Raw genomic sequence first — 27818 nt, forward strand, 5'->3', positions numbered from 1 at the left:
GGCAGACTGGATGGACCATGCAGGTCTTTTCTGCGTCATCTACTATGTTACTATGTTATGTTACTGTCACAGAACAGAGTGGAGTGGCTTAGTGGCTAGAGCACCAGGTTGCCAGTTCAAGTCCTACTGCTGCTCCTTGTGATCTTGACAAAGTCACTTAACTCTCCGTTGCCTCAGGTACAAACTTAGATTGTGAGCCCTCCTGAGACAGAGAAATACCCAGAGTACCTGAATGTAACTCACCTTGAGCCTGCCATGAACCCTAAAAAAGGTGTTGAGCAAAATCCAAACAAATTATTTGAGAATCTGTTGCTACTATCTGAAATTCTACACAGAATGTTGTTAGTGGAGGAGTGGCCTAGTGGTTAGAGCACCGGTCTTGCAATCTAGAGGTAACCAGTTCAAATCCCACTGCTGCTCCTTGTGATCTTGGGCAAGTCACTTAACCCTCCATTGCCTCAGGTACAAACTTAGATCGTGAGCCCTCCTGGGACAGAGAAATATCCAGAGTACCTGAATGTAACTCACCTTGAGCTACTACTGAAGAAGGTGTGAGCAAAATCTAAATAAATAAATGTTTGAAAGGGAACCTCTGAAAGGCAAACACTGGTAGATCTTTGCTAGCAAAACTTATGGGTAACAGTTAATCTTTACAAGGCTTCACACGTCACAGGTGTTGGTACCACTGAAGGTGTAAGGGTGGGTCCATGTGTATCCTGAGGGTCAGGACACGAGGCCACTCTGCAGTAGCCAGTCAGATATGTCCACAAATTTCTACATGGAGGAGGCACGCAAACAAAAAGGAGCCACCCCAGAACCCTCTTTCTGGCCCTTCCTTGACATCCGACACTGCTAAGTCTGTGGCCATTAACACTTTGCACTGTGATACCACAGTCTCACTGCTTCTGTTACTGCAACCAACTCCAGTGTAGAAATTCACCTTGAATGTCTTTTAAAAACACAAGTTTTTTCTGTTCGTGTAGTGTTCAAATTCTTTAGTTTTTGTAACTTTTTTTTTTTAACATCCTGCTGCTTTTAGCGGATGGAAGGTCTAATCCTTGAGTGGACCTGTTCAATGGGATCTTGTCCACACCCCCATGTGAACAGAAACTCTACAAGCGGAGGAGTGGCCTAGTGGTTAGGGTGGTGGACTTTGGTCCTGGGGATCTGAGGAACTGAGCTTGATTCCCACTTCAGGCACAGGCAGCTCCTTGTGACTGCGGGCAGTCACTTAAACCCTCCATTGCCCATGTAAGCTGCATTGAGCCTGCCATGATTGGGAAGTGCAGGGTACAATGTACAAAAAATAAAATAGATACCATTGGAGATTCTACAATGGAAGTTGCTACTATTGGAGATTCTACATGGAATGTTGCTATTCCACTAGCAACATTCCATTGTAGAAGGCTGCGCAGCCTTCATGTTTTCTGTGAGTCTGACATCTGCAACGTATGTGCAGGACGTCAGACCACAGAAGCAGAAGCCTGCGCGGCCCACATTGGTGATCTGCAAGGGCCGACTTCTACATGGAGGTTTGCTAGTGGAATAGCAACGTTCCATGTAGAATCTCAAATAGTAGCACAGTGGAGGAGTGCCTAGTGGGTAGGGTGTGGACTTTGGTCCTGAGTTCGATTCCCACTTCGGCACAGGCAGCTCCTTGTGGACTCTGGCAGTCACTTAACCCTTCATGCCCCATGTAAGCCGCATTGAGCCTGCCATGAGTGAGAAAGCGCGGGGTACAAATGTACCAAACAAAAAAACAACAATTCTCTACCATCACCTCACCCCATCCACAGCATTAAGATCACGACAATCTCAGGATACCATTCACAATGACACAAGCTTGACAGGAAAGAATGCGCCAAAGGTAATGAAATTGCAGACGTGCTTACCATTTGGTATTTAGGGGGTATACATGGGTGTAGTTTGTGGGGGGGGGAGCGAGGAGGGCAGTTCCCCCAATCGAGCTGCCACGCCATCCTACAATCCCTGAGCCGCCGGCAGCCTCTGCGAGAAAGCAGCACGTACGCTGCTTAGACCTGCCCCCGGAAGCCTTTCTTTCCCTTCAACTTCCTGTTCCTGCGTAGGTGGGAAGTTGTAGGAGAGAGAAGGGCTTCCGGGGCAGGTCTAAAGCAGCGTGCGTGCTGCTTTCTCGCAGAGGCTGTCGGCAGCTCGGGGATTGGGAGATGGGAGGGGGAGTAATACCAGGCCCCACCAGAAGACTCCAGGTGCTGTGGTGGCGGTGGGTGGGGCTCAGAGATCGAGACAGGCCCGCCCTTTGCCCCCCCCCCAAATGAAACTGTCAAACTATGCCCATGGGGGTATATATGTTCCTTGTAAACCAGGTTGAGCCAGGACCCCAGAAAGCTCCCTCTATCTTTTCAATGAGGCTCCCAATGAGTCGGTGTTGCCTTAGGGTGATGGAAGAGAGGTGGTCCAAGAGACCCAGCACTGGGCGTGGCTACATCCTTCCAGAATTTTTGGAGGGACCTATAAAAAGCCCTTTACTCTAGGGATGTTACTGTGGCAGTGCCTGACCACTGCAGAACAGACTGTATGAGCCCAAGGCAAGGACGCCTAGCCATCAGAGAGCCTGAGCCGCCACGTTCACCTCAGTTCCACTCGGTAATGTGCACTATTGGTGTAGCTGATGGGGATCCCCAAGCCCCATCAGCTGAAGACATCCGGAGCCCGCTGCCCCCTCATCAGAAAAGCGTGGCAGCCAACGGCAACATTTTCAGCTGTGAAGCTGGAAACCATGGACATGCTTAGTTCTCAGGCACGCTCAATTCACGCGTGACAACTGGAGCACGCTGGCGTTGGTGGCTCAAACTGATATTGCTGATTGCTGTGCTTTCCTGAGTGGGGGACAGCAGGTTCAGAATGTCTTCGTGTGGTGGGACTTGGGATCCCCATAACCTAAGGTAGTTTTAATTGGTAGAGGAAATGCATGCCCACTACGCTTCCCTTTGACCTAACAAAAAATTGATGTTTGGCTGCGCTACTGGCCCATGGGCTCAGACTGCAGGTGGAGCAACAAAAGAGCTGGCTCTCGGCATGGCTGGCTAATTCTTGAGAGGAGGAGGTCCCAGAGGCCAGCTTCTCCTGAGAGAAAAAGACTTGACAGGAGTACAGGCCAAAAAATTGTCAGGAGGAGAACACAAGCCTGAAGAGCGTCCGGAATGGAGCACAGGCCTGAGGAGTATCAGCAGAGGAGCACAGGCCTAAAGTGTTGTCTGGAGTGGAGCACAGGCCTAAAAACTGTCAGGAGCAGAATACAACCTGAAGAGCGTCTGGAGTGGAGCACAGGCCTGAGGAGTATCAGCCAGAGGAGCACAGGCCTAAAGTGGTGTCTGGAGTGGAGCACAGGCCTAAAACTGTCAGGAGCAGAATACAAACCTGAAGAGCGTCTGGAGTGGAGCACAGGCCTGAGGAGTATCAGCAGAGGAGCACAGGCCTAAAGAGTATCAGCAGAGGAGCACAGGCCTGAAGAGCGTCTGGAGTGGAGCACAGCCTAAGGAGTATCAGCAGAGGAGCACAGGCCTAAAGTGTGTCTGGAGTGGAGCACAGGCCTAAGGAGTATCAGCAGAGGAGCACAGGCCTAAAGTGTGTCTGGAGTGGAGCACAGGCCTAAAAACTGTCAGGAGCAGAATACAAACCTGAAGAGCGTCTGGAGTGGAGCACAGGCCTGAGGAGTATCAGCAGAGGAGCACAGGCCTAAAGAGTATCAGCAGAGGAGCACAGGCCGAAGAGCGTCTGGAGTGGAGCACAGGCCTAAGGAGTAATCAGCACAGGAGCACAGGCCTAAAGTGTGTCTGGAGTGGAGCACAGGCCTAAGGAGTATCAGCAGAGGAGCACAGTCCTAAAGTGTGTCTGGAGTGAGCACAGGCCTAAGGAGTATCAGCAGAAGAGCACAGGCCTAAGCGGGTCTGGAGTGGAGCACAGGCCTAAAAACTGTCAGGAAGCGAATACAAACCTGAAGAGCGTCTGAGGGGACACAGGCCTGAGGGAGTATCAGCAGAGAGCACAGGCCTGAAGAGCGTCTGAGTGAGCACAGGCCTAAGGAGTATCAGCAGAGGAGCACAGGCCTAAAGGTGTCTGGAGTGGAGCACAGCCTAAGGAGTATCAGCAGAGGACACAGGCCTAAAGTGTGTCTGGATGGAGCACAGGCTAAAAACTGTCAGGAGCAGAATACAAAACCTGAAGAGCGTCTGGAGTGGAGCACAGGCCTGAGGAGTATCAGCAAGGAGCACAGGCCTAAAGAGTATCAGCAGAGGAGCACAGGCCTGAAGAGCGTCTGGAGTGGAGCACAGGCCTAAGGAGTATCAGCACAGGAGCACAGGCCTAAAGTGTGTCTGGAGTGGAGCACAGGCCTAGGAGTATCAGCAGAGGAGCACAGGCCTAAAGTGTGTCTGGAGTGGAGCACAGGCCTAAAAACTGTCAGGGAGCAGAATACAAACCTGAAGAGCGTCTGGAGTGGAGCACAGGCCTGAGGAGTATCAGCAGAGGAGCACAGGCCTGAAGAGCGTCTGGAGTGGAGCACAGGCCTAAGGAGTATCAGCAGAGGAGCACAGGCCCTAAAGTGTGTCTGGAGTGGAGCACAGCCTGAGGAGTATCAGCAGAGGAGCACAGGCCTGAAGAGGCGTCTGGAGTGAAGCACAGGCCTAAGGAGTATCAGCAGAGGAGCACAGGCCTGAAGAGCGTCTGGAGTGGAGCACAGGCCTAAGGAGTATCAGCAGAAGAGCACAGGCCTAAAGCGTGTCTGGAGTGGAGCACAGGCCTAAAAACTGTCAGGAGCAGAATACAAACCTGAAGAGCGTCTGGAGTGGAGCACAGGCCTGAGGAGTATCAGCAGAGGAGCACAGGCCTGAAGAGCGTCTGAGTGGGAGCACAGGCCTAGGAGTATCAGCAGAGGAGCACAGGCCTAAAGTGTGTCTGGAGTGGAGCACAGGCCTGAGGAGTATCAGCAGAGGAGCACAGGCCTGAAGAGCGTCTGGAGTGAAGCACAGGCCTAAGGAGTATCAGCAGAGGAGCACAGGCCTGAAGAGCGTCTGGAGTGGAGCACAGGCCTAAGGAGTATCAGCAGAAGAGCACAGGCCTAAAGCGTGTCTGGAGTGGAGCACAGACCTAAAAACTGTCAGGAGCATTTAGATTCCACTGAATGCCTTGAAATTCATGTCCCTGGGAAAAATGAATCATATTGGTCAGACATAGTAACATAGTAACATAGTAGATGACGGCAGAAAAGACCGTGCACGGTCCATCCAGTCTGCCCAACAAGATAACTCATATTGCTGCTTTTTGTGTATACCCTACTTTGATTTGTACCTATGCTCTTCAGGGCACAGGACCGTATAAGTCTGCCCAGCACTATCCCCGCCTCCCAAACCACCAGCCCCGCCTCCCAACCACCGGCTCTGGCACAGACCGTACAAGTCTGTCCAGCACTATGCTCACCTCCCAAACACCAGCCCTGCCTCCCAACCACCGGCTCTGGCACAGACCGTATAAGTCTGCCCAGCACTATCCTCGCCTCCCAACCACTGGCTCTGGCACAGATTGTATAAGACTGCCCAGCTCTATCCTCGCCTCCCAACCACTGGCTCTGGCACAGATTGTATAAGACTGCCCAGCACTATCCCCGCCGTTCAACCACCAGCCCCGGCACAGACCGTATAAGTCTGCCCAGCTCTATCCTCGCCTCCCAACCACCAGCCCCACCTCCCAACCACTGGTTCTGGCACAGACCGTATAAGTCTGCCCAGCACTATCCTCGCTCCTCCAACCACTGGCTCTGGCACAGATTGTATAAGACTGCCCAGCTCTATCCTCGCCTCCCAACCACTGGCTCTGGCACAGATTGTATAAGACTGCCCCAGCACTATCCCCGCCGTTCAACCACCAGCCCCGGCACAGACCGTATAAGTCTGCCCAGCACTATCCCCGCCTCCCAACCACCAGTCCCGCCTCCCATCACCGGCTCTGGCACAGACCGTATAAGTCTGCCCAGCACTATCCTGCCTCCCAACCACTGGCTCTGGCACAGATTGGTCAGACAGATCATTGCTGATCACAGACAACCTGTTCCTTTTCCTGTCTTTTCTGTCTGACTCTACCACTCAAGACAGGAGCAATATACACAATTGACCTGACTCCAAACTAATTAGGAGGGCACAACGAGATTTACTGGCGAAGACGCTTCAAACCCACAAATATATTGCTAGTCAGTAGCATTTCAAGCCAACGTAGCCCGTCACAAAACACAAACCAGTGTACAATTATTCACAGCTTTCACAAATCCGATTTTATTAAGATAAAAGCCAATGTTACCTGAAGCATATCCATAACATCTTACAGGAAAACAGAGCAAGCAGATGAGGTCACTACAATACTGATCCTGACTTATTACCATCAAGCTGACAGTCCTATGAAGCTAAGGGACTGCACTGGCCTGAGGCTTGTAAAATGACAGATCAGGTGACTTCAGGCAATGCAACAGCCTCACAATGGAGCTGGCAGAGGAGAAAGGATTAATGGAATTGAAGAAAAGCCCGGACAAGCAGAGAGGATCCTGCTGGGGAGCAAACCTGGGGTTACCAGCTGAAAGGGGATGTGGTCAGGCAAGATGGACCCTGCGGTCTTTACCTGCCATAACAAAAGCAAAAGACATAACCCTGCAGATTTATTATTAGCCACAAAGAATAAAAAATTCATTGAAAGAAAGGCCAGCCATTGAGCGTATTATATCAAATTAAATTAGTGGTCGATGCTTCCTTCAGTGGTGGTATACTTAATGCTTTTCACTTCTCAAGATGGAATTTCTTACAATAATATGAAATATGGAGAGAGGAAGCGAGGCACCCAGGTATATAGTGCCTTTGTATCGCTCCACGGTGTGACCTTACCTCGAATACTGTGTGCAGCTCTGGTCACCGCATCTAAAAAAAGATATAGTGGAATTAGAAAAGATACAGAGAAGGGTGACGAAAATGATAAAAAGGATGGGACAACTTCCCTATGAGGAAAGGCTAAAGCGGCTAGGGCTCTTCAGCTTCGAGAAAAGACGGCTGAGGGGAGATATGATAGAGGTCTATAAAATAATGAGTGGAGTTGAACGGGTAGATGTGAAGCGTCTGTTCAAGCTTTCCAAAAATACTAGGACTAGGGGGCATGCGATGAAGCTACAAAGTAGTAAATTTAAAATGAATCGGAGAAAATATTTCTTCACCTGAATGTGTAATTAAACTCTGGAATTCTTTGCCAGAGAACGTAGTAAAAGCAGTTAGCTTAGCAGGGTTTAAAAAAGGTTTGGATGGCTTCCTGAAGGAACAGTCCATAGACCATTATTAAAATGGACTTGGGGAAATGCACTGCTTATTTCTAGGATAGCAGCATAAAATGTATTGTACTGTTTTGGGATCTTGCCAGGTACTTGTGACCTGGATTGGCCACTGTTGGAAATGGGATGCTGGCTTAGTAACATAGTAAATGACGGCAGATAAAGACCTGTATGGGCCATCCAGTTCTGCCCAACAAGATAAACTCATTTACATGGTATGTGATACTTTATACCCGAGTTTGATTTGTCCTTGCCTTTCTCAGGCACAGACTGTAGAAGTCTGCCCAGCTCCTGTTTTGTTTCCCAATTACTGGCGTCGCCACCCAATCTCCGCTCAGATTCTGTGGAACTATTCCTTCTAAACAGGATTCCTTTGTGCTATCCCACACGTTTGAATTCCATTACCGTTTTCATCACCACCACCTCCCGCGGGAGGGCATTCCACATATCCACCACCCTCTCTGTGAAAAATACTTCCTGACATTAGTCCGGAGTCTGCCTCCCTTCAACTCAAGGCTTGATGGCCCTTCGGTCTGTCCCAGTATGGCAATACTTGTGATTTGCTTTCCAACAGGGCTGGTTTAACTAGTGGTTACCTATGATGGCAGCGGACATTAAACTTAGTAATATGACTCAACAGCGAGACACAAAAGAAACATCGGCATGTTCTTGTACACTCCAGCGTATTTTACAGGATTGTTTTAGGAGGGATGGAAACTGGGGTGATCGCAGTTGTTAAGTTTAATTACCAAATCTCAGGGGAGGGGCAGAGCCACAGCAGCCTAAAAAGTCAGGACAACTAGATACATCTCATCATGCTATCTACATGGGCCACCACAAGAAAGAGGAGAAGGTATATAGCTATGTAATGCAAGGTTCCACGTTAGGAGTCACCGACCAAGAAAGGGATCTAGGCGTCGTCGTTGATGATACGCTGAAACCTTCTGCTCAGTGTGCTGCCTGCAGCTAAGAAAGCAAATAGAATGTTAGGTATTATTAGGAAAGGAATGGAAAACAAAATTGAGGATGTTATAATGCCTTTGTATCGCTCCATGGTGCAAACCGCACCTCGAATATTGTTTTCAATTCTGGCCGCTGCATCTCAAAAAAGATATAGTGGAAGTAGAAAAGGTGCAGAGAAAGGTGATGAAAATGATAAAGGGGATGGGACGACTTCCCTATGAGGAAAGGCTAAAGCGGCTAGGGCTTTTCAGCTTGGAGAAACGCCGCTGAGGGGAGATATGATAGGGTCTATAAAACAATGAGTGGAGTTGAATGGGTTAAATGTGAAGTGTCTGTTCATGCTTTTCCAAAAATACTAGGACTAGGGGGCATGCGATGAAGCTACAATGTAGTAAATTTAAAACGAATCGGAGAAAATTTTCTTCACTCAACGTGTAATTAAACTCTGGAATTCATTGCCAGAAAATGTGGTAAAGGCGGTTAGCTTAGCGGAGTTTAAAAAAGGTTTGGATGGCTTCCTAAAGGAAAAGTCCATAGACCGTTATTAAATGGACTTGGGGAAAATCCACTATTTCTGGGATAAGCAGTATAAAATGTTTTGTACATTTTTGGGATCTTGCCGGGTATCTGTGACCTGGATTGGCCACTGTTGGAAACAGGATGCTGGGCTCGATGGACATTTGGTCTTTCCCAGTATGGCAATGCTTATGTACTTATGAACATCAGTTCACATGGGGCAGCTTTTTTGGAGGCACAAATTCCTCATTCTGAGAAAAAGGATGTTACCAGTGGTGTGCTGGAAAATTCAGCTCTTGGGCTGGTTCCTTTTAACATTTTTGCAAGCAATATTACTGAAGGGCTGTAAGGTTTGCCTCTTTGTGGATGATACACCTGATGGTGTGGATAACAAGAAGAAAGACCTAGCAAAGCTTGAAGTATGGTCCAGAATTTGGCAGGGCTAAGATTTAATACAAAAAAAAATGGAAGGGTCGTGGATTTGGGCTGCAAAAACCTGAGGGAATAGGGTGAAGTACTTTTGTGCACAAAAGAGGAGACGGACTTGGGTGTGATCATATGAGATGATCTTAAGGTGACCAAACAGGTAGAAAAGACGTCAGCTGAAGCCAGAAGGATGCTTAGAGGAATGGCCGGCAGGAAGAAGGAAGTGATAGGGTCTCTTTAGAAGTCTCTGGTGAGACCTCATTTAGAGTTATGTGTACAATTCTGGAGACCACACCTTCAGAAAGATATAAACAGGATAGAGTTGGTCCAGAGAGCGGCTACTAAAATGGCCAGTGGTTTCTGTCATAAAGCATATGGGGACAGACTTAAAGATCTCAATATTTTATTTATTTATTTTGTTACATTTGTATCCCACATTATCCCACCTCTTTGCAGGCTCAATGTGGCTTACAATTCGTCATGGATACTGAAATAGAAGAGAGTATACATTTGGCTTTACAGAGTGTTTTGGGTAACATGAAGATGAAATACATGATAGTGTAAGAGCAAAAGGCATTATAAGATAATGCTGGATGTATTAAGGTTGTACAGTTACATGTATATGTATACTTTGGAAGAAAGGTGAGAGAGAGAGATATGATATTTAAATACCTCCATGGTATAAATGCTCAGGAGGTGAGTCTCTTTCAATTGAAAGGAAGCTATGCAATGAGGAGGCATAGGATGAAGGTGAAAAAGGACAGATTCAGGAAAGGGTGGTAAATGTAAATGTACAGAACAGCCCCCCTGAGGAGGTGGTGGAGATGTGGAGGGGCATAATTGAACGCCTATCTCCATGTCCGAAAACGGGTATGTGAAGAGGCAGGACAGACCGTATTTTCGAAAAAATGGACGTTTTTCAGCTGCGCGTTTGTTTTTTTTAACGATAATGGAAACTAAAAACGCCCAGCTCAAAAACATCCTAATCCGAGCCATTTGGTCGTGGGAGGGGCCACGATTCGTAGTACACTCACCCCCCTGACATGCCAGGGACACATAGAGGCTCATTTCAAAGCACTTAGCCTCCCAAGTGCTTTGAAAATATGCCTCAGAGTAACATAGTAGATGATGGCAGAAAAGACCTACACGGTCCATCCAGTCTGCCCACGATAACTCATATGCGTATACCTTACCTTGATTTGTACCTGCCTTTTTCAGGGCACAGACCGTATAAGTCTGTCCAGCAGTATTTCCTGCCTCCCAACCACCAGTCCCGCCTCCCATCACCGGCTCTGACACAGACCGTATAAGTCTGCCCAGCACTATCCCCTCCTCCCAACCACCAGTCCCGCCTCCCACCACCGGCTCTGACACAGACCGTATAAGTCTGCCCAGCACTATTCCCTCCTCCCAACCCCCGGTCCCGTCTCCCATCACCAGCTCTGGCACAGACCGTATAAGTCTGCCCAGCAGTATTCCCCGCCTCCCAACCACCAGTCCCGTCTCCCATCACCAGCTCTGGCACAGACCGTATAAGTCTGCCCTCCACTATCCACACCTCCCAACCACCAACCCCTCTTCCCCCCACCTGCTCTGCCACCCAATTTTAGCTAAGGTTCTGAGGATCCATTCCTTCTGCACAGGATTCCTTTATGCATATCCCACGCATGTTTGAATTCTGTTACCGTTTTCATCTCCACCACCTCCCGCGGGAGGGCATTCCAAGCATCCACTACTCTATCCGTGAAAAAAATACTTCCTGTCATTTTTCTTGAGTCTGCCCCCCTTCAATCTCATTTCATGTCCTCTCATTTTACTGCCTTCCCATCTCCGGAAAAGATTCGTTTGCGGATTAATACCTTTCAAATATTTGAACGTCTGTATCATATCACCCCTGTTTCTCCTTTCCTCCAGAGTATACATGTTCAGGTCAGCAAGTCTCTCTTCATACATCTTGGAACGCAAATCCCATACCATTCTCGTAGCTTTTCTTTGCACCGCTTCCATTTTTTTAACATCCTTCGCAAGGTACGTCCTCCAAAACTGAACATAATACTCCAGGTGGGGCCTCACCAACGTCTTATACAGGGGCATTAAAACCTCCTTTTTCTGCTGGTCACACCTCTCTCTATACAGCCTAGCAATCTTCTAGCTACGGCCACCGCCTTGTCGCACTGTTTCGTCACCTTCAGGTCCTCAGATACTATCACCCCAAGATCCCTCTCCCCGTCCGTGCCTATCAGACTCTCCCTGCCTAACACATACGTCTCCCTTGGATTTCTACTCCCTAAGTGCATCACTTTGCATTTCTTCACATTGAATTTTAATTGCCAAACGTTAGACCATTTTTCCAGCTTCTTCAGATCTTTTTTCATGTTTTCCACTCCCTCCGGGGTGTCCACTCTGTTGCAAATCTTGGTGTCATCCGCAAAAAGGCAAACTTTACCTTGTAACCCTTCGGTAATGTCACTCACAAATATATTGAACAGAATCGGCCCCAGCACCGATCCCTGAGGCACTCCACTACTCACCTTTCCCTCCTCCGAGCGAACTCCATTCACCACCACCCTCTGGCATCTGCCCGTCAACCAGTTCCTAATCCAGTTTACCACTTCGGGTCCTATCTTCAGCCCATCTAGTTTATTCAAGAGCCTCCTGTGGGGAACCGTGTCAAAAGCCTTGCTGAAATCTAAGTAGATTACGTCCATAGCACGTCCTTGATTTAATTCTCCTGTCACCCAGTCAAAGAATTCAATGAGATTCGTTTGGCACAATTTCCCTTTGGTGAAACCATGTTTTCTCGGATCTTGCAACTTATTGGCTTCCAGGAAATTCACTATCCTTTCCTTCAGCATCGTTTCCATTACTTTTCCAATAACCGAAGTGAGGCTTACTGGCCTGTAGTTTCCAGCTTCTTCCCTATCACCACTTTTGTGAAGAGGGACCACCTCCGCCATTCTCCAATCCCTCGGAACCTCTCCCGTCTCCAACTGGGCACCCTAGAGGTCAGTGCAGTGGAATTCAGACAACGCTCCCACATGCATAGCTCCCTTACCACGGGTGCTGAGCCCCCAACCCCCTCCCCCAAACCACACAAATGTACAACACTACCATAGCTCTTAGGGGTGAAGGGGGCACCTACATGTGGGTACAGTGGGTTTTGAAGACCTCACATTTACCAGCACAAGTGTTACAGGTAGGGGGGGTGGGCCTGGGTCCACCTGTCTGATGTGCACTGCAGTACCCACTAAAAGTGCTCCAGGGACCTGCATACACGCAGGCCTCTAGGACTTGTTGCTGCTGTATAACATTGGCACACCAGTTGACACCTGAAGACTAATCTCTCCGAAAACGTCCTTTATTGGAATAAGCACGCTTACTCACAATTAACTGCTGATCAGAGGTTGTGCCCCACTGGCAACGAGTCTCCCTGGTACTGAGATTAGCAGTAGCCCTCTTTCAGCCAGATTTAAGGTAAGAACTAAGTTCTCTAATGTGGCTAACACGTGAAAGGGATCTAAAACTGGCTTACAAAAATGGCCACTACCTCATGGACTACCGGAAACAAAACAGGGCACACTCTGACCCAGCAGAGGGAAAAGCACCATGGGAGTAGAGCCTACCAACTACCAACATCGTGAGCATATGGCACAAGCTAGTGGAATCACGGAGCCCAATACCCCACACCCACCACAATGCATTGCTGATGTGACTCTGCAGTGCCCTTAACAGAAAAGGTGTCACAATCACTCGAGACCCACATCTGACCCAGGGAAAGGCTGTGACAGGATCGAACATATTCTGCTGTCATGGAGGTGGGTACGGCATTTGAGGCTGGCATACAGGCTGGAAAAAAAGTTTGTAAAGTGGGTTTTTTTTTGGTGGGAGGGGGGTTAGTGACCACTGGAAGAGTCTGGGGAGGTCATCCCCAATTCCCTCCAGTGGTCATCTGGTCAGTTTGGGCACTTTTTAGGGATATGTTCGTGAAAAAAGGGTCCAAAAAAAGTGACCCAAAATCGCAGTAAAAATGCCTTTTTTTTTCGATTATCAGCTAAAGACGCCCATCTCTCCTCGGCCGATAACCACGCCCCAGTTCCGCCTTCACCATGCCTCCGACACGCCCCCGTCAACTTTACCCGTTTCCACGACGGATTGCAGTTGGAAATGCCCAAAATCGGCTTTCAATTATACCAATTTGGGCGCCCATGGGAGAAAGACGCCAATCTCCCAATTTGGGTCGCAATATAGGCGTTTTTCTCTAAGCAGGAGAGTGTTTCTGAATTCAAGAAAACTTGGGACAGGTACCTAGGATCTTTAAGGGAGAGGGAGGGGCAGGAGATGGTATGGACGGACACACTGGGTAAGACATATGGTCTTTGTCGTCATCTTCTCTGTTTCATTATAGATCCTTGTGATGAGTCCTGACTGGCTCCAGGGTAGCAGATGTGATCTCAGATTTCATCCTGCACTACTCCATCTTTACAAGTGGAGAAACCACTGCTGGTACTCTCAGTTGCTCTACCAGAGTAAATGATTTCTCACCTTTTTCTACCCCCCCCCCCCCTCGAACTCTGGGCTAGTATAAATATCCAGCCCCGGAGAAAGTCTCGTCTTTGGTTCAGATCCCAGGCCACTGCACCTCTATACTAGGAGACCAGGGTTTGGCCATTTTCCTTAAACCTCCTAGCCACAACATTATCTTCAAGCATGAAACAGGCTGGCCCAGCGACTCAGGAGCAACGCTGTGCTTTGCCATGCACAGGACCCGGCGTTGATTCCCGGGTCAGGTCTTCCATTGTTCGGGCTGGCTCGATGACTCAGGAGCAATGCTGTGCACTGTCACGCAGAGGACTCGACTTTGCTTCCCGGGTCAGGTCTTCCATTCCTCAGGCTGGTTGGGAATACAGTAGAGGGAAGCATACAATGCCGACATGTACTGGCCAAATTTAGGATGTATGCCTAGTAGACTCTTGAAGAAGTTGTAGTCTGTGGACTCCTGGTCGGGCTTGGTAAGAGGTGGGGGTTATAAAAACTGTGGAAAAAACAAGACTGGTTGTGAATAGACGTCTACAGCATTACAGGCCAACGGAGGCCGGTTCTGAATGAGCCGGATGCCAAAAGAGGCAAGAGGAAACTGCCCGGTCAAAAATCCTTGAGTAAACCACACCAGGTACAGAGGTGAAAAGCAGACGGGCGGTGGCACTTGAAATGGGGGCCTGGGAAAAGATCGCCATCCCAGCAAACGGAACATCTGAAGTCTTTAACGTCTCCCGTTGCCTTCACTGGGAACGTTTGCTCAAGTCGAAGCTGAAGACAAGACATTAGAGGATGATGAAGGCTCCCCTCCTCTAGGATCCAGGAGGAGAGAAATTGGAAGGGGGTGTCTACAGGAACACACTAACACAAACATCACACTGCGCTAGGCCAAAAGCCTGCAAACACAACTGACCCGCAAGCAGTGTGGAGGGAGATGGGTAAACAGCATTACAAATCGGATTTCTTTTTTAATGAAAACAAAATAAAGATTTCCTGATTTGCTTCATTTTTTTTAATAAAACAGATTACAGCTGATAAACTACTGTATAAAAATAGATCTTGAACATTACAGCCATCACAGAAATAACAACAAGCATGTTTGATGGATAGTTTCTCAGCAGAATGACAAAGGAAATATTTGATCCTCGTTTAATGGCATCAGACTCTGTACAGAGGCAGGTCGAAGTCCACCGGGATGTGGCCAGGTCCCTGGGTTTATAAGCCCTGGCTCAGATTTCTCTAAATTAAGGGCACCAAAAACAGTGGGACAGAGGTTTAAAGAAACTGACCCTGTCATGACTGGAGTTCCAAAATTTCTGCTGAGGTAGGTAACCAACTCTCACAAACCCAAATGCATGACATTGTGAAATTTCTCTCCTGCCCTGCATTCCTAATTCCCACCCCCTCATGCTTCTGCTCTGGCACCTCACTCACTCCCTTGTCATTAGAAGATGTGAATCTTTTTCTGTCTTTGGAATTTCTACCCCAGTGCACCTCTGGCCCTTGCTGTCCTGCTTCAAGCTTTGTGATGGATGTAAGGAAAACCAGCTCTGGATGAAATCTTGCAGGTATGAAGCTGAGTGTTGAAGAGGGACGACAACGACCTGCATGCATTGGGATGGGACTGGGAAAACCTTGATTAAAAAAGCATCTCTAAACAGCCTGGAGTTATACCACAACACTGCAGAATCTCTACCACGTCAGACCAGTGGTGTAGCTACGTGGAGCCTGGGCCCCCGTAGATTTGGCCCTGGCCCCCCCTGCCGACGACCCTCTTGAACCCCCCTCCCGCCACCAACCCTCCCCTGCTGTCGCCGCCCGCCCCGCCGCCGCATCAGGTACCTTGTTTGCTGGCGGGAGTCCCCAAACCCCGCCAGCTGAAGAGTCTTCTTCAGCGCTGGAGTAGACTCCGGCGCCTTCGTTCAACGTTCGTTGTGTGATCAGCTGTTTCTGATGCCTTACGTCCTGCACGGGGATACATGCACGGTGCAGGGCGTAAGGCGTCAGAAACAGCTGATCACATAACGAACTCTTTGGCTGGCGGGGTTTGGGGACCCCCGCCAGCAAACAAGTTACCTGATGTGGCGGCAACGGAGGGGGAGGGTTGGTGGCGGGAGGGGGTGTTCAAGAGTGTCGTCGGCAGGGGGGTCCAAAGTGGCGGGTGGCGGTGGGGGAGGCGGCTAAACAGTGCCCCCACCTCGGGCTCTGGCCCCCCCCTCCCAGCGAGGTCTGGCGACGCCCCTGCTTCAGACTTAACAACGCAAAGATAAATTCCCCAGCAGATTCTTTATTAAGACTGTTGAGCTTCTGTTAGGGGCCCTTTGACTTTATGAACGCCCAATGCCAAAATGAGTTACCTCCCGGCTACTGTGTGGCTCATGCGGTAATTTAATTTTTGGCGTATGTCCGATATGCGCGGCCGAAAAATAATTTTTCTTTTCGGCCGTGCGTAACAGACGCGCGCCAAGCGGCATTTGGCGCACGTAGGCCATTACCGCCCGGTTACCGCGTGAGACTTTACCGCTAGGTCAATGGCTGGCGGTTAAGATCGCAGGGCCAAAATGGGACACACGCGGCAATTTTGATTTTGCTGCACTTCCATTTCCAGCAAAGATTTTTAAAAAAGCATTTTTTTTTACAGGTGCGCTGAAAAATGATTCTGCGCACGCCCAAAACCTGCGCTTACACTAACGCAAGCAATTTTTCAGCGCACCTTAGTAAAAGGATGCCTTATCTTGCTGCTCTAAAAGTACTTTTTGTGGCTATGCAAATGAAGAGTTTCCTCTGGGGGATCATCAAACATGGGAAGAAAATCCCTCAAGGCATTGTGAGACACAAGGACCAGTATTTCAAATGTTCTGCCTACTTTAATGGATTAGAGAGCTGCCAGCAGTGCAGACACACAGAAACATATTTATTTAGGAGTGACTGCTGTAAATTTCTTTGGCAACCTCTTGGCTTAACAGTATTACCAAGGTGTAGGAATGAAAAGCTGCTGAAAACAGAGGCAATAACTCATTAGCTGAAGGACCGTTATCTGCCCCCCCCCCCCACCCCCACCCCTTATTAACACTTTAACCCAGACAAAGAATGAGCCTGGAACTTTCCACAACTCTGTCTCTACTCTGTGGAGGTGTAGCCTAGTGGTTAGTGCAGGGTCCTGAGAACATAGTAACATAGTAGATGACGGCAGAAAAAGACCTGCACGGTCCATCCAGTCTGCCCAACAAGATAAACTCATATGTGCTACTTTTTGTGTATATTTTACCTTGATTTGTAACTGTCATTTTCAGGGCACAGACCGTACAAGTCTGCCCAGCACTAGCCCCGCCTCCCAACCACCAGCCCCGCCTCCCACCACCGGCTCTGGCACAGACCGTATAAGTCTGCCCAGCACTATCCCCGCCTCCCACCACCAGCTCTGGCACAGACCGTATAAGTCTGGCCAGCACTATCCCCGCCTCCCAACCACCAGCCCCGCCTCCCACCACCGGCTCTAGCACAGACCGTATAAGTCTGCCCAGCACTATCCCCGCCTCCCACCACCAGCTCTGGCACAGACCGTATAAGTCTGGCCAGCACTATCCCCACCTCCCAACCACCAGCCCCGCCTCCCACCACCGGCTCTGGCACAGACCGTATAAGTCTGCCCAGCACTATCCCCGCCTCCCACCACCGGCTCTGGCACAGACCGTATAAGTCTGCCCAGCACTATCCCCGCCTCCCACCACCAGCTCTGGCACAGACCGTATAAGTCTGGCCAGCACTATCCCCGCCTCCCAACCACCAGCCCCGCCTCCCACCACCGGCTCCGGCACAGACCGTATAAGTCTGGCCAGCACTATCCCCGCCTCCCACCACCGGCTCTGGCACAGACCGTATAAGTCTTCCCAGCACTATCCCCACCTCCCACCACCAGCTCTGGCACAGACCGTATAAGTCTGGCCAGCACTATCCCCGCCTCCCAACCACCAGCCCCGCCTCCCACCACCGGCTCTGGCACAGACCGTATAAGTCTGCCCAGCACTATCCCCGCCTCCCACCACCGGCTCTGGCACAGACCGTATAAGTCTGCCCAGCACTATCCCCGCCTCCCACCACCAGCTCTGGCACAGACCGTATAAGTCTGGCCAGCACTATCCCCGCCTCCCAACCACCAGCCCCGCCTCCCACCACCGGCTCTGGCACAGACCGTATAAGTCTTCCCAGCACTATCCCCACCTCCCACCACCAGCTCTGGCACAGACCGTATAAGTCTGGCCAGCACTATCCCCGCCTCCCAACCACCAGCCCCGCCTCCCACCACCGGCTCTGGCACAGACCGTATAAGTCTGCCCAGCACTATCCCCGCCTCCCACCACCGGCTCTGGCACAGACCGTATAAGTCTGCCCAGCACTATCCCCGCCTCCCACCACCAGCTCTGGCACAGACCGTATAAGTCTGGCCAGCACTATCCCCGCCTCCCAACCACCAGCCCCGCCTCCCACCACCGGCTCTGGCACAGACCGTATAAGTCTGCCCAGCACTATCCCCGCCTCCCACCACCGGCTCTGGCACAGACCGTATAAGTCTGCCCAGCACTATCCCCGCCTCCCAACCACCAGCCCCGCCTCCCACCACCGGCTCTGGCACAGACCATATAAGTCTGCCCAGCACTATCCCCGCCTCCCACCACCGGCTCTGGCACAGACCGTATAAGTCTGCCCAGCACTATCCCCGCCTCCCAACCACCAGCTCCGCCACCCAATCTCGGCTAAGCTCCTGAGGATCCATTTCTTCTGAACAGGATTCCTTTATGTTTATCCCACGCATGTTTGAATTCCGTTACCGTTTTCCTCCCCACCACCTCCTGGGTTCAATTCCCACTGCAGCTCCTTGTGACCCTGGGCAAGTCACTTAACCCTACATTGCCCCAGGTACAAATAAGTACCTGTATATACTATGTAAACTGCTTTGAATGTAGTTGCAAAAACCACAGAAAGGCAGTATATCAAATCCCATTCCCTTCCCCCCCTCCTATTAGCAATGGTCCTCTGTAATCAGAAGGCTGCTCAGTCCATGAAGGTTCTGGAAGAGGGGACAATACGAAGACCCTGTCAATGAAAGCTCATTGAGTGGGGAATTTTGGAGGGGAGGAGAAAGGGAAGTCTATGAATGTATTAAATCAGGCAATCCTTTTAGAAGGCGGCATAAAAACATTGGAGTTTTCTGAGACCATCATAGATAGAAACACATGCACATGGCAGATTAAACCCAGAATGGCTCACCCAGTCTGCCTAGAGCAATACCTGCCGCTCCCTGTAGAACATGCAGATTACCTCCGCTATGCCTTTGTTTAAGGTTGTCCCTGCCGTTCTGTGCAGGTCACACCGCTCTGTGTCTTTTTCTGAAGTGTGAACAGCTACCACTAAAAGTAAGAGCCACCCATAACTCAGATCTAAAGGAAAGCTAAGCTAAGTATAGCAAGGAACTGGTCATCAGATGAAAAATAGCTATAACCAATGATCCCTCAGAGCAGGCCTATGAGTGCAAAGACATTGGTGACCCAGGGAAAGAAGCCTCACCGTGAAAACTGGAGCTACATTGCTTTGGCATCCACTCCACGCCCTTCCACTGTAGCAGAGGGGCTACTCTGAGAAGGGTAAAGGAACTAACCAGTTGCTTAGCCAGAAGCTCAAAAAAGATACTTGTACAAGGCCCAGATAAACAGTGTGTTGGGATTATGACCTGCCCCTGATTGAATCTGAGGTCTTCAAGCATCAAAAGGTCACATCTGGAAACATAGGGTTCATCTCTCGATAGACAAGAGCCTCCAGAAATAAGCAGTCAGTCTCTCAGCAGATTACACGGAGAGAAAGGAGCTCTCCGGGTTTCAATGAGACACCTTCAGAAATAGCATCACCTCCCTATCGAGCTGGCAACCCTCTAGGTGTTCTGGAGAAAGTTCATCCACAGTTTGTAAGAAGACATCCAGAAAGCTTTCTTACACCACAGCTAGAGAAACACAAGTGAGTCAACCAGAAAAAAAAAAACCCCATCTCAACACTGATTCAATAGCAAAACCCTTTTTCACTTTATACAATGTTTTTGGTGCCGTTTGGCTTCTTGTGAGTTTATTTTTGGGTTGGCACGAGGATAGTGCCAACACTCACCTTGAGAGAAGAAAAGGACACGGTGGCAGACACTCGTGTGCAAATATCCACACAACACAATCTTAAGAAGAAAAATACTGAGGTAGAATATTATTTTGTTTTTTCTTGACGTTTGGAAGTGCTTTTACATTGAAACAAAAACAGTCAAATGGGAAATTAAAAGCAATCCACAGAGATGGCAGACATGACGCATGATTTCTGAGGTAGTAAGAGGTATTCTCTGGACAAGTGCTCACAGTATGTAGTAATAATCATGACAAAACAACTGAGGAAGACACGGACGCCTCCCAGAAGACATTCATTTCGGGTGAGGTAGGTTTAAAAGAGTCCTGCTCAGGTTTTCCAACCAAGTCTTTCAGTAGGCCTCACGTAGGCCGCATTTAAACACAGTATTCACTTATTTAGGTTCACTTTGTTCGTTTTGTGTGTGTTGCGTGTATCAGTCAAAAAGAACAAAAAAGAAATAGAATCCACATCCTGAGAAACAGAGAAACGTAGAAAATCGTCAGTTCCACGTGTAGTCTTTGGGGAGCAGAGGAAGTGGTGCTGCCGGGTTTCTCCAGTCACTCGGCTGGATACAATTTGGAAAACAAACTGAACAATAAAGTTGGGTGTAAGTAGTTCTGAAGCTGCTAATAACTGAAGCAGGGAAGGCCAGGTAGCACTGGAAGAAGTGGGAAGGTGTTGTAGGCGACCCCTAACAGGGCAGTGCACATTTAGCAGCTTCAGTACGGTAAGCAAAAATCATTGCGACCAGTCATGAAATGCAAAACGTAGGCCTGTGCAGATAAATTTCATGTAGCCCCCAAAAGGCTATATATAAAAATAATAATAATTAAAAAAATAAAAAATAACTGACTATAGGAACTTTCGAGTTGACCTGAGGTTGAGAAGTCTCAGTAAAGACGTCACTGGATGCCACAATAGTTTTTGGTGAGTCCTACGAGAGGCTTAAAGACTTGCCACGTATCCTTCCCTGATGGGGCTGTGTTGGGTGTCGTCTTGGGAGGCCTCTTGCTGGGGGCCTGTGTGAAGCTCTAGAACTGCGTCTTCTGAAGGGACGCTCTGCTCTTCGGTAAGGCTGAACTCATCCAGCGTTAAAACGGTGATCTGAGTCTCGTTGTGTGTGGCAGATTGCACAGGATCTGACTGTGGGGAGGAAAAGTGTGAGAATTACCTAAGGAATAGAACAGTACATGTCAAATTATCATCCAAACATCCTATACTCTACAGACTAACCTCTTCAGTGGTCCATATATACACACTGACCCCCCCCCCCCCCCGTTTACTAAGCTGCACGGCAATGCCAACACAGCCCATCCAAAGTGAATGGGCTGTATCGGCATTAGCGCAGGAGGGTTAGATAGCCAAAAGGTATTTTGGAGTCCGCGTCATAATATGACACAGCTTGACCAGCGGAGGAAGATAGGCTCTTTCCAATCAATAGGGGAGACGTATATTTGAAAAAAGTATAATATTTATTATAGCAAGTTGACTCAACACAGCCGTGTTTCGGCGCCGTGGCGCCTTCTTCAGGAGTCTACAAAACCAAATATAAAACATAAATAAATATAACTATAAATTGTAAACAACAATAATCGTAAGAGAATATATAAATAAATTAGCATAAAAGACATCTATAAAAGCATAGACTATAACTGAGAAAAAAAATCTCGAAAGAAGTTATAAATACAAAAATGCATGAAATGTTTTCACAAAAGGAAATACAAATTAGCAAAATTAAGAACATGGGGAAAACCAAATAAGTTGTGGTTTTGTAGACTCCTGAAGAAGGCGCCACGGCACCGAAACACGGCTGTGTTGAGTCAACTTGTTATAATATTATACTTTTTTCAAATATATCTTCTTCTCTTTTTCTCCCTATATTGTTTCGTGGGGATTAAGTGCACCTCCACACTTCCTGTGCCTTCCTTTTTTTAGATAGCTTGACCAGCTCCAACAAGGAAAAACGATCTAATGCATGATCCAAGGACAATTAATTACCTGTCATTATCACTTGCCTTTTGATGTTTAATTGTTATTTTATATCTTATTCTCAATTTGTATAACTGTTTTTCTTGGACTGTAGCTTGCACTTCAGACTTTGTAAGCCACTTTGTGCCTGCGATCAGTGGGAAAATGTGGGATATAAATGTAATAATAAATTAATAAATAAATTCATATAGATGAATCAAATTTATTTAGGGCCTCTTTTACAAAGTCGTGTTAGCGATTCCCACACAGCAAATGAGAGGAAGCCCATCTGGGCTTCCTACTACTACTACTACTTAACATTTCTAGAGCGCTACTAGGGTTACGCAGCGCTGTACAATTTAACAAAGAGAGACAGTCCCTGCTCAAAGAGCTTACAATCTAATAGATAAGAGTGAGACAAATATAGGACAATCAAGCCATTGTGACATCACTGATGAGGTTGGCTCTTAGGCATTGGTGGAATGAGGCATTATGACATCACAATCTCAGCTCTGGTTAAATCACTGCTATATGTAATACTACTACTACTACTTAACATTTCTAAAGCGCTACTAGGGTTACGCAGCGCTGTACAAATTAATAAAGAGAGACAGTCCCTGCTCAAAGAGCTTCTAATAGACAAGTGAACGGTCGGTCCGATAGGGGCAGTCAATTTGGGGCAGTCTGGATTCACTTCCTCTCATTTGCCGCACAGGAATCGCTAACACGACTTTAATTAGGCAAAAGTATCGTCTATTTTTAAACATGTACTACGTATTATTTTCTGAGCAGAGCAATTTTCAAAGATGTGGTATTTGATGTGTGTATTTACCTTGTCTCTGTATATTTGCACTTGGCCCCCTCCTCATTGTATTGTAGGAACTGCATTAGCATCGTATCTATTTTATTCAAATGTTTTAATGTGGACTCACTAGGTGTTTCATTAGTATTATGCTGACACTGTATTACGTCTGTTATTTGAATGTTCTTCCATGCTGTCTATTATGGTACTGTTTGTATTGTACTGGTATTTATCATATTTCTGTTATATGATTATTCTGCAGTGCTGTTAAATGTATATATTTCTGATACTGTTTCATGTTAGTCCTATTATTAGGTTTCAATTTGCCATTTCCAAGTTTACCTCATTGATTTTACTTATGTTTATATTAGTCATTTTACTATTGTTACGCTGTTTTATGTTAAACTGGACCTGTTGAACACCGCCTTGGGTGAATCTCTTCATAGATGTTATATGTTAAGTTATATATGCAGTGCCGTAGCGAGGGTGCCTGACACCCGGGGCGGGTCGCCGCTGCGCACCCCCCCCCCCGGGTGCAGGGCACGGCGCCCCCCCCTCCGGAGCACTCCCCCCCCCTAAAACGCACCCTACCTTACAGCGGGGGGCAGGCGGGAGGGCCGATCCGCCCCCTGTGCACGTCACTGGGAGCTGCATCAGCTCTGCTGCTTCCCTGCTTTCTCTGTAACCTGTTCCGGGGCAGAAAGAGCAGGGAACCAGCGAGCCGACACCCCCCCCAGCGCGTGCACCCGGGGCGGACCGCCCCACCCCTTCCTACGCCACTGTATATATGCACTTATATCCCATCTAATGCCTACAAAGTTTAAGGGCCTCTTTTACCAAGCTGCGGGAAAAGGGGCCCTGCGGAAACGTCAGCATATGGATTTGCTGGGCGCCGAAGCCCCTTATACCGTAGAAGGTAAAAAGTAAAAAAAAAGGAAACGACTATGTGGTAATTAAACACTTGCTGCACAGCCATTTCCGAGGGGGGGGGAGTGGGGAAGCCCTTACCGCCACCTATTTAGGAGGTCGTAGGGGTTCCCACGCTAACCGGACAGTGTGCGGCACTGCCAATTACTGCTGGGTAACCCTCTGGCGGTAAAAAAAAAATGTTATGGACACGCCAGAAATGGCGGGAGCCGGCGGTAGTACCTGACTAGTGCACGACAAAGCAGCGGTAACTCCACAGCCGCTTCGTAAAAGGGCCCTTCAATACGGGTAACAAAGCAGAAACCAAAGCATAACTTCAAGAAATTACTGTTAAAAAAAATAAGATTTCAAGGTTTTCTGACAACATAGTAACATAGTAGATGACGGCAGAAAAAGACCTGCATGGTCCACCCAGTCTGCCCAACAAGATGAACTCAGATGTGCCATTTTTTGTGTATCCCTTACCTTGATTTGTACCTGTCTTTTTCAGGGCACAGACCGTATAAGTCTGCCCAGCACTAGCCCCGCCTCCCAACCACCAGCCCCGCCTCCCACCACCGGCTCTGGCACAGACCGTATAAGTCTGCCCAGCAGTATCCCCGCCTCCTAACCACCTGCCCCGCGTCACACCACCGGCTCTGGCACAGACGGTATAAGTCTGCCCAGCACTATCCCCACCTCCCACCGCCGGCTAAGCTTCTGGGGATCCCTTCCTTCTGAGGAGGATTCCTTTATGTTTATCCCACGCATGTTTGAATTCCGTTACCGTTTTCCTCTCCACCACTCCGCGGGAGGGCATTCCAAGCATCCACCACTCTCTCCGTGAAAAATACTTCCTGACATTTTTCTTGAGTCTGCCCCCTTCAATCTCATTTCATGTCCTCTCGTTGTACCGCCTTCCCCTCTCTGTTTAATAATCATAATTTAAACGTGCCAAATATGGCACGGAATTACAAAATTTCACAGAAAGAAAGGAAAATGATTTATCAAACACTGACTTTAGTCGAATATCTTTCACGGATGGAAAAGGCCAAAATTAAGCGGTCTTTATTACGGCTGTATCTGCTGTACCAATCAATTGAACTAAATTACAGCGGGACTCGAATCCTGATAAAATTTTGTAAACCAGACAGTAAACTTTAAAAGCAATGAACGAATAGTTAAGCTCTGGAACACTTTGCCAGAGGATGTGGTAACAGCGGTTAGCGTATCTGGGTTTAAAAAAGGTTTGGGCAAATTCCTGGAGGAAAAGTCCATAGTCTGCTATTGAGGCAGACATGGGAAGCAACTGCTTGCCCTGGGATTTGTAGTATGGAGTGTTGCCACGATTTGGGTTTCTGCCAGGTACTTGTGACCTGGCTTGGCCACCGTTTGGAAAACAGGATACTGAACTAGGTGGACCGTTGGTCTGACACAGTATGGCTACACTTACGTTACATTCTTATGTAAATAAAATATTGTTGCCCGCTCTGAATATTGGACGTGCCCCATAGAAATTTGGAGAAATTTAATGACCATCAATTACTCTTTTCACGAGTGTGTTCTTGTTAAATCAGGAGTGATGGAGATCGACGTGCAGGATGTTGATGTGTTCTAATGAAGAGGTCAGTGGGTTGTGGCTGGTGGGTGGATTTATTTATAAACATTTTTAGCCTGCATCATCTACAATTACTACTTACTACTACTACTTAACATTTCTAGAGCGCTACTAGGGTTACGCAGCGCTGTACAATTTAACAAAGAGAGACAGTCCCTGCTCAAAGAGCTTACAATCTAATAGACAAGTGAACGGTCGGTCCGATAGGGGCAGTCAAATTGGGGCAGTCTGGATTCACTGAACGGTAAGGGTTAGGTGCCGAACGCAGCATTGAAGAGATGGGCTTTAAGCAAAGACTTGAAGATGGGCAGGGAGGGGGCTTGGCGTAAGGGCTCAGGAAGGTTGTTCCAAGCATAGGGTGAGGTGAGGCAGAATGAGCGGAGCCTGGAGCTGGCGGTGGTGGAGAAGGGTACTGAGAGGAGGGATTTGTCCTGTGAACGGAGGTTTCAGGTGGGAACATAAGGGGAGATGAGGGTAGAGAGGTAATGAAGGGCTTCAGATTGAGTACATTTGTAGGTAAGAAGGAGAAGCTTGAATTAGATGCGGTATCTGATCGGAAGCCAGTGAAGTGACCTGAGGAGAGGGGTGATATGAGTATATCGGTTCTGGCGGAATATGAGACGTGCAGCAGAGTTCTGAACAGACTGAAGGGGGGATAGATGGCCAAGTGGGAGGCCGGTGAGGAGTAAGTTGCAGTAGTCCAGGCGAGAGGTAATGAGAGCGTGGACGAGAGTTCGGGTGGTGTGTTCAGAGAGGAAAGGGCGAATTCTGAGCGGGTAACAAAATACAATCATAATTATAAAGATAAAACAAGTACTCATTAAGACCCATCTGAGATCTATCACGACTGCAATCCTACTTCAAAATTCCGAACTTAAGGAATGGAGAATGCCCTCTGGAATAACACCGTTTTCGAGGCTTTCACAGACCTTACTTCTAAAGACGTGGTATACCAAGTTGCAAAGCAATAAATCAATAAATAGATTCTGCCTCTGGATAGGTCTTTGGTGTGTCAGAACCTTCAGTATTGTGTGCAGCTCTGGTCGCCCCATCTCAGAATGGAGATAACGGAACCGGAAAAGGTTCCGAGAAGGGCAACAAAACAACAAAGGGGCTGGAAAGCCTCTCTTATGAAGAGAGTCTAAGTGGGTTAGAGCAGAAAAAAAGATAACTAAGAGAGGATATGATAGAGGTTTACAGAATCATGAGTGGGGTGGAACAGATAAACAGCAGACGGCTATTTACCCTTTCAAATAGTACTAGGTGTGGAGGACATTGGAGAAAATATTTCTTCACTCAACGTGTAATTAAACTTTGGAATTTGTTGCCAGAGAATGTAGTACAAGCAGTTAGCGTAGCAGGGTTTAAAAAAAGGTTTGGCTGGCTTCCTGAAGGAAAAGTCCATAGACCATTATTAAAATGGAGTTGGGGAAAATCCACTGCTTATTTCTAGGTTAAGCAGCATAAAAAATGTATTGTACTGTTTTGGGATCATGTCAGGTACTTGCATCCTGGATTGGCCACTGTTGGAAACAGGATGCTGGGCTTGATGGACCTTCAGTCTTTCCCAGTATGGCAATACTTATGTTACGTTCTTATGACATTCTGTAAAACCAACAGGACAGGTAGCAGATTTAAAACAAACTGGAGAAACTGTTTTCTCACTTGGTGCACAATTAAGTTATCAGAGGATGAGGTCAAGGAGGTTAGCATAGCTGTGTTTAAAAAGGATTTCAATAGGTTCCTGGTAGAAAAAATATTAGCCAAGTAGACCTGAAGAGAAAGGGTATCAGAAGATGGGCCTCCCCATTGGGATCTGCTCATTGCTTTCAAGTGTCCTGGACTGATCCACTGGTCTGACCCAGCATGGCACGTCTAAGGATCTGGAGCAGGGGGTTCTGGGGGCAGTCTTTCCATAACTGCTACTTACCACATGTCCTGCATGCTGTGGATCCTGAGCTGGGGATGCTGGGAACAACCTTTCAAGTTCATTCATGTCAAGCTGTTTCCTGCTAGTCTCCAACTCCTGATCCCCGTGGCCAGCACCGTTCAGGGCAAGGCTGGAAGAGTTCCACTGGGCCCGAGGCACCTGAGGGGTGGAAAGCTGGTCTGGCATGGTCTTACACATCAGAAGCCTGGGGAGGCAAAGGAAAGCGAGAAAGACACGTGAGAAAACAAGGGTTCATCTGGTACGGCTCAGAGCATCATGCTTTTTGGGCCGGGGGTGAGGGAGGAGGAGGGAAGAAACAGAACTAGAGGTGTAGGAAGATTCACTTAGATTCTCAGGGTTCACCTGGGTTTGGTGAATATGCACGATGAGAGGGAGAATCTACGTTTTGCAAGAATCCACAGAGAAAAATGAGGCAGAGATTGTTCTTATAGGGGAAGGGGATTTGATATACTGCCCTTGTGGTTTTTCCAACTACATTGAAAGCGGTTTACATGGTATATAGAGGTACTTATTTGTACCTGGGGCAACGGAGGGTTAAGTGACTTGCCCAGAGTCATAAGGAGCTGCAGTGGGAATCGAACTCAGTTCCCCAGGATCAAAGTCCACTGCACTAACCACTAGGCTACTCCTCCAC

General features: G+C 48.1%; 1 protein-coding gene across 1 annotated transcript in view; it reads right to left on the minus strand.

Moving 5' to 3' along the window:
• Positions 1-20884: 20884 nt before the first annotated feature.
• Positions 20885-27818, minus strand: part of IGDCC3 (immunoglobulin superfamily DCC subclass member 3) — a 187842-nt gene continuing 180908 nt past the window's right edge. Inside the window, exons 13-14 of the mRNA XM_030192781.1 lie at positions 27160-27368; positions 20885-21078 (exon numbers count right to left, since the gene is read on the minus strand). Of these exons, the coding sequence (XP_030048641.1) occupies positions 20885-21078; positions 27160-27368 (403 nt within the window). The remainder of the gene's footprint in view (positions 21079-27159; positions 27369-27818) is intronic.

The sequence above is a fragment of the Microcaecilia unicolor genome, chromosome 1, assembly GCF_901765095.1.
Source record: "Microcaecilia unicolor chromosome 1, aMicUni1.1, whole genome shotgun sequence".
NCBI lineage: Eukaryota > Metazoa > Chordata > Amphibia > Gymnophiona > Siphonopidae > Microcaecilia > Microcaecilia unicolor.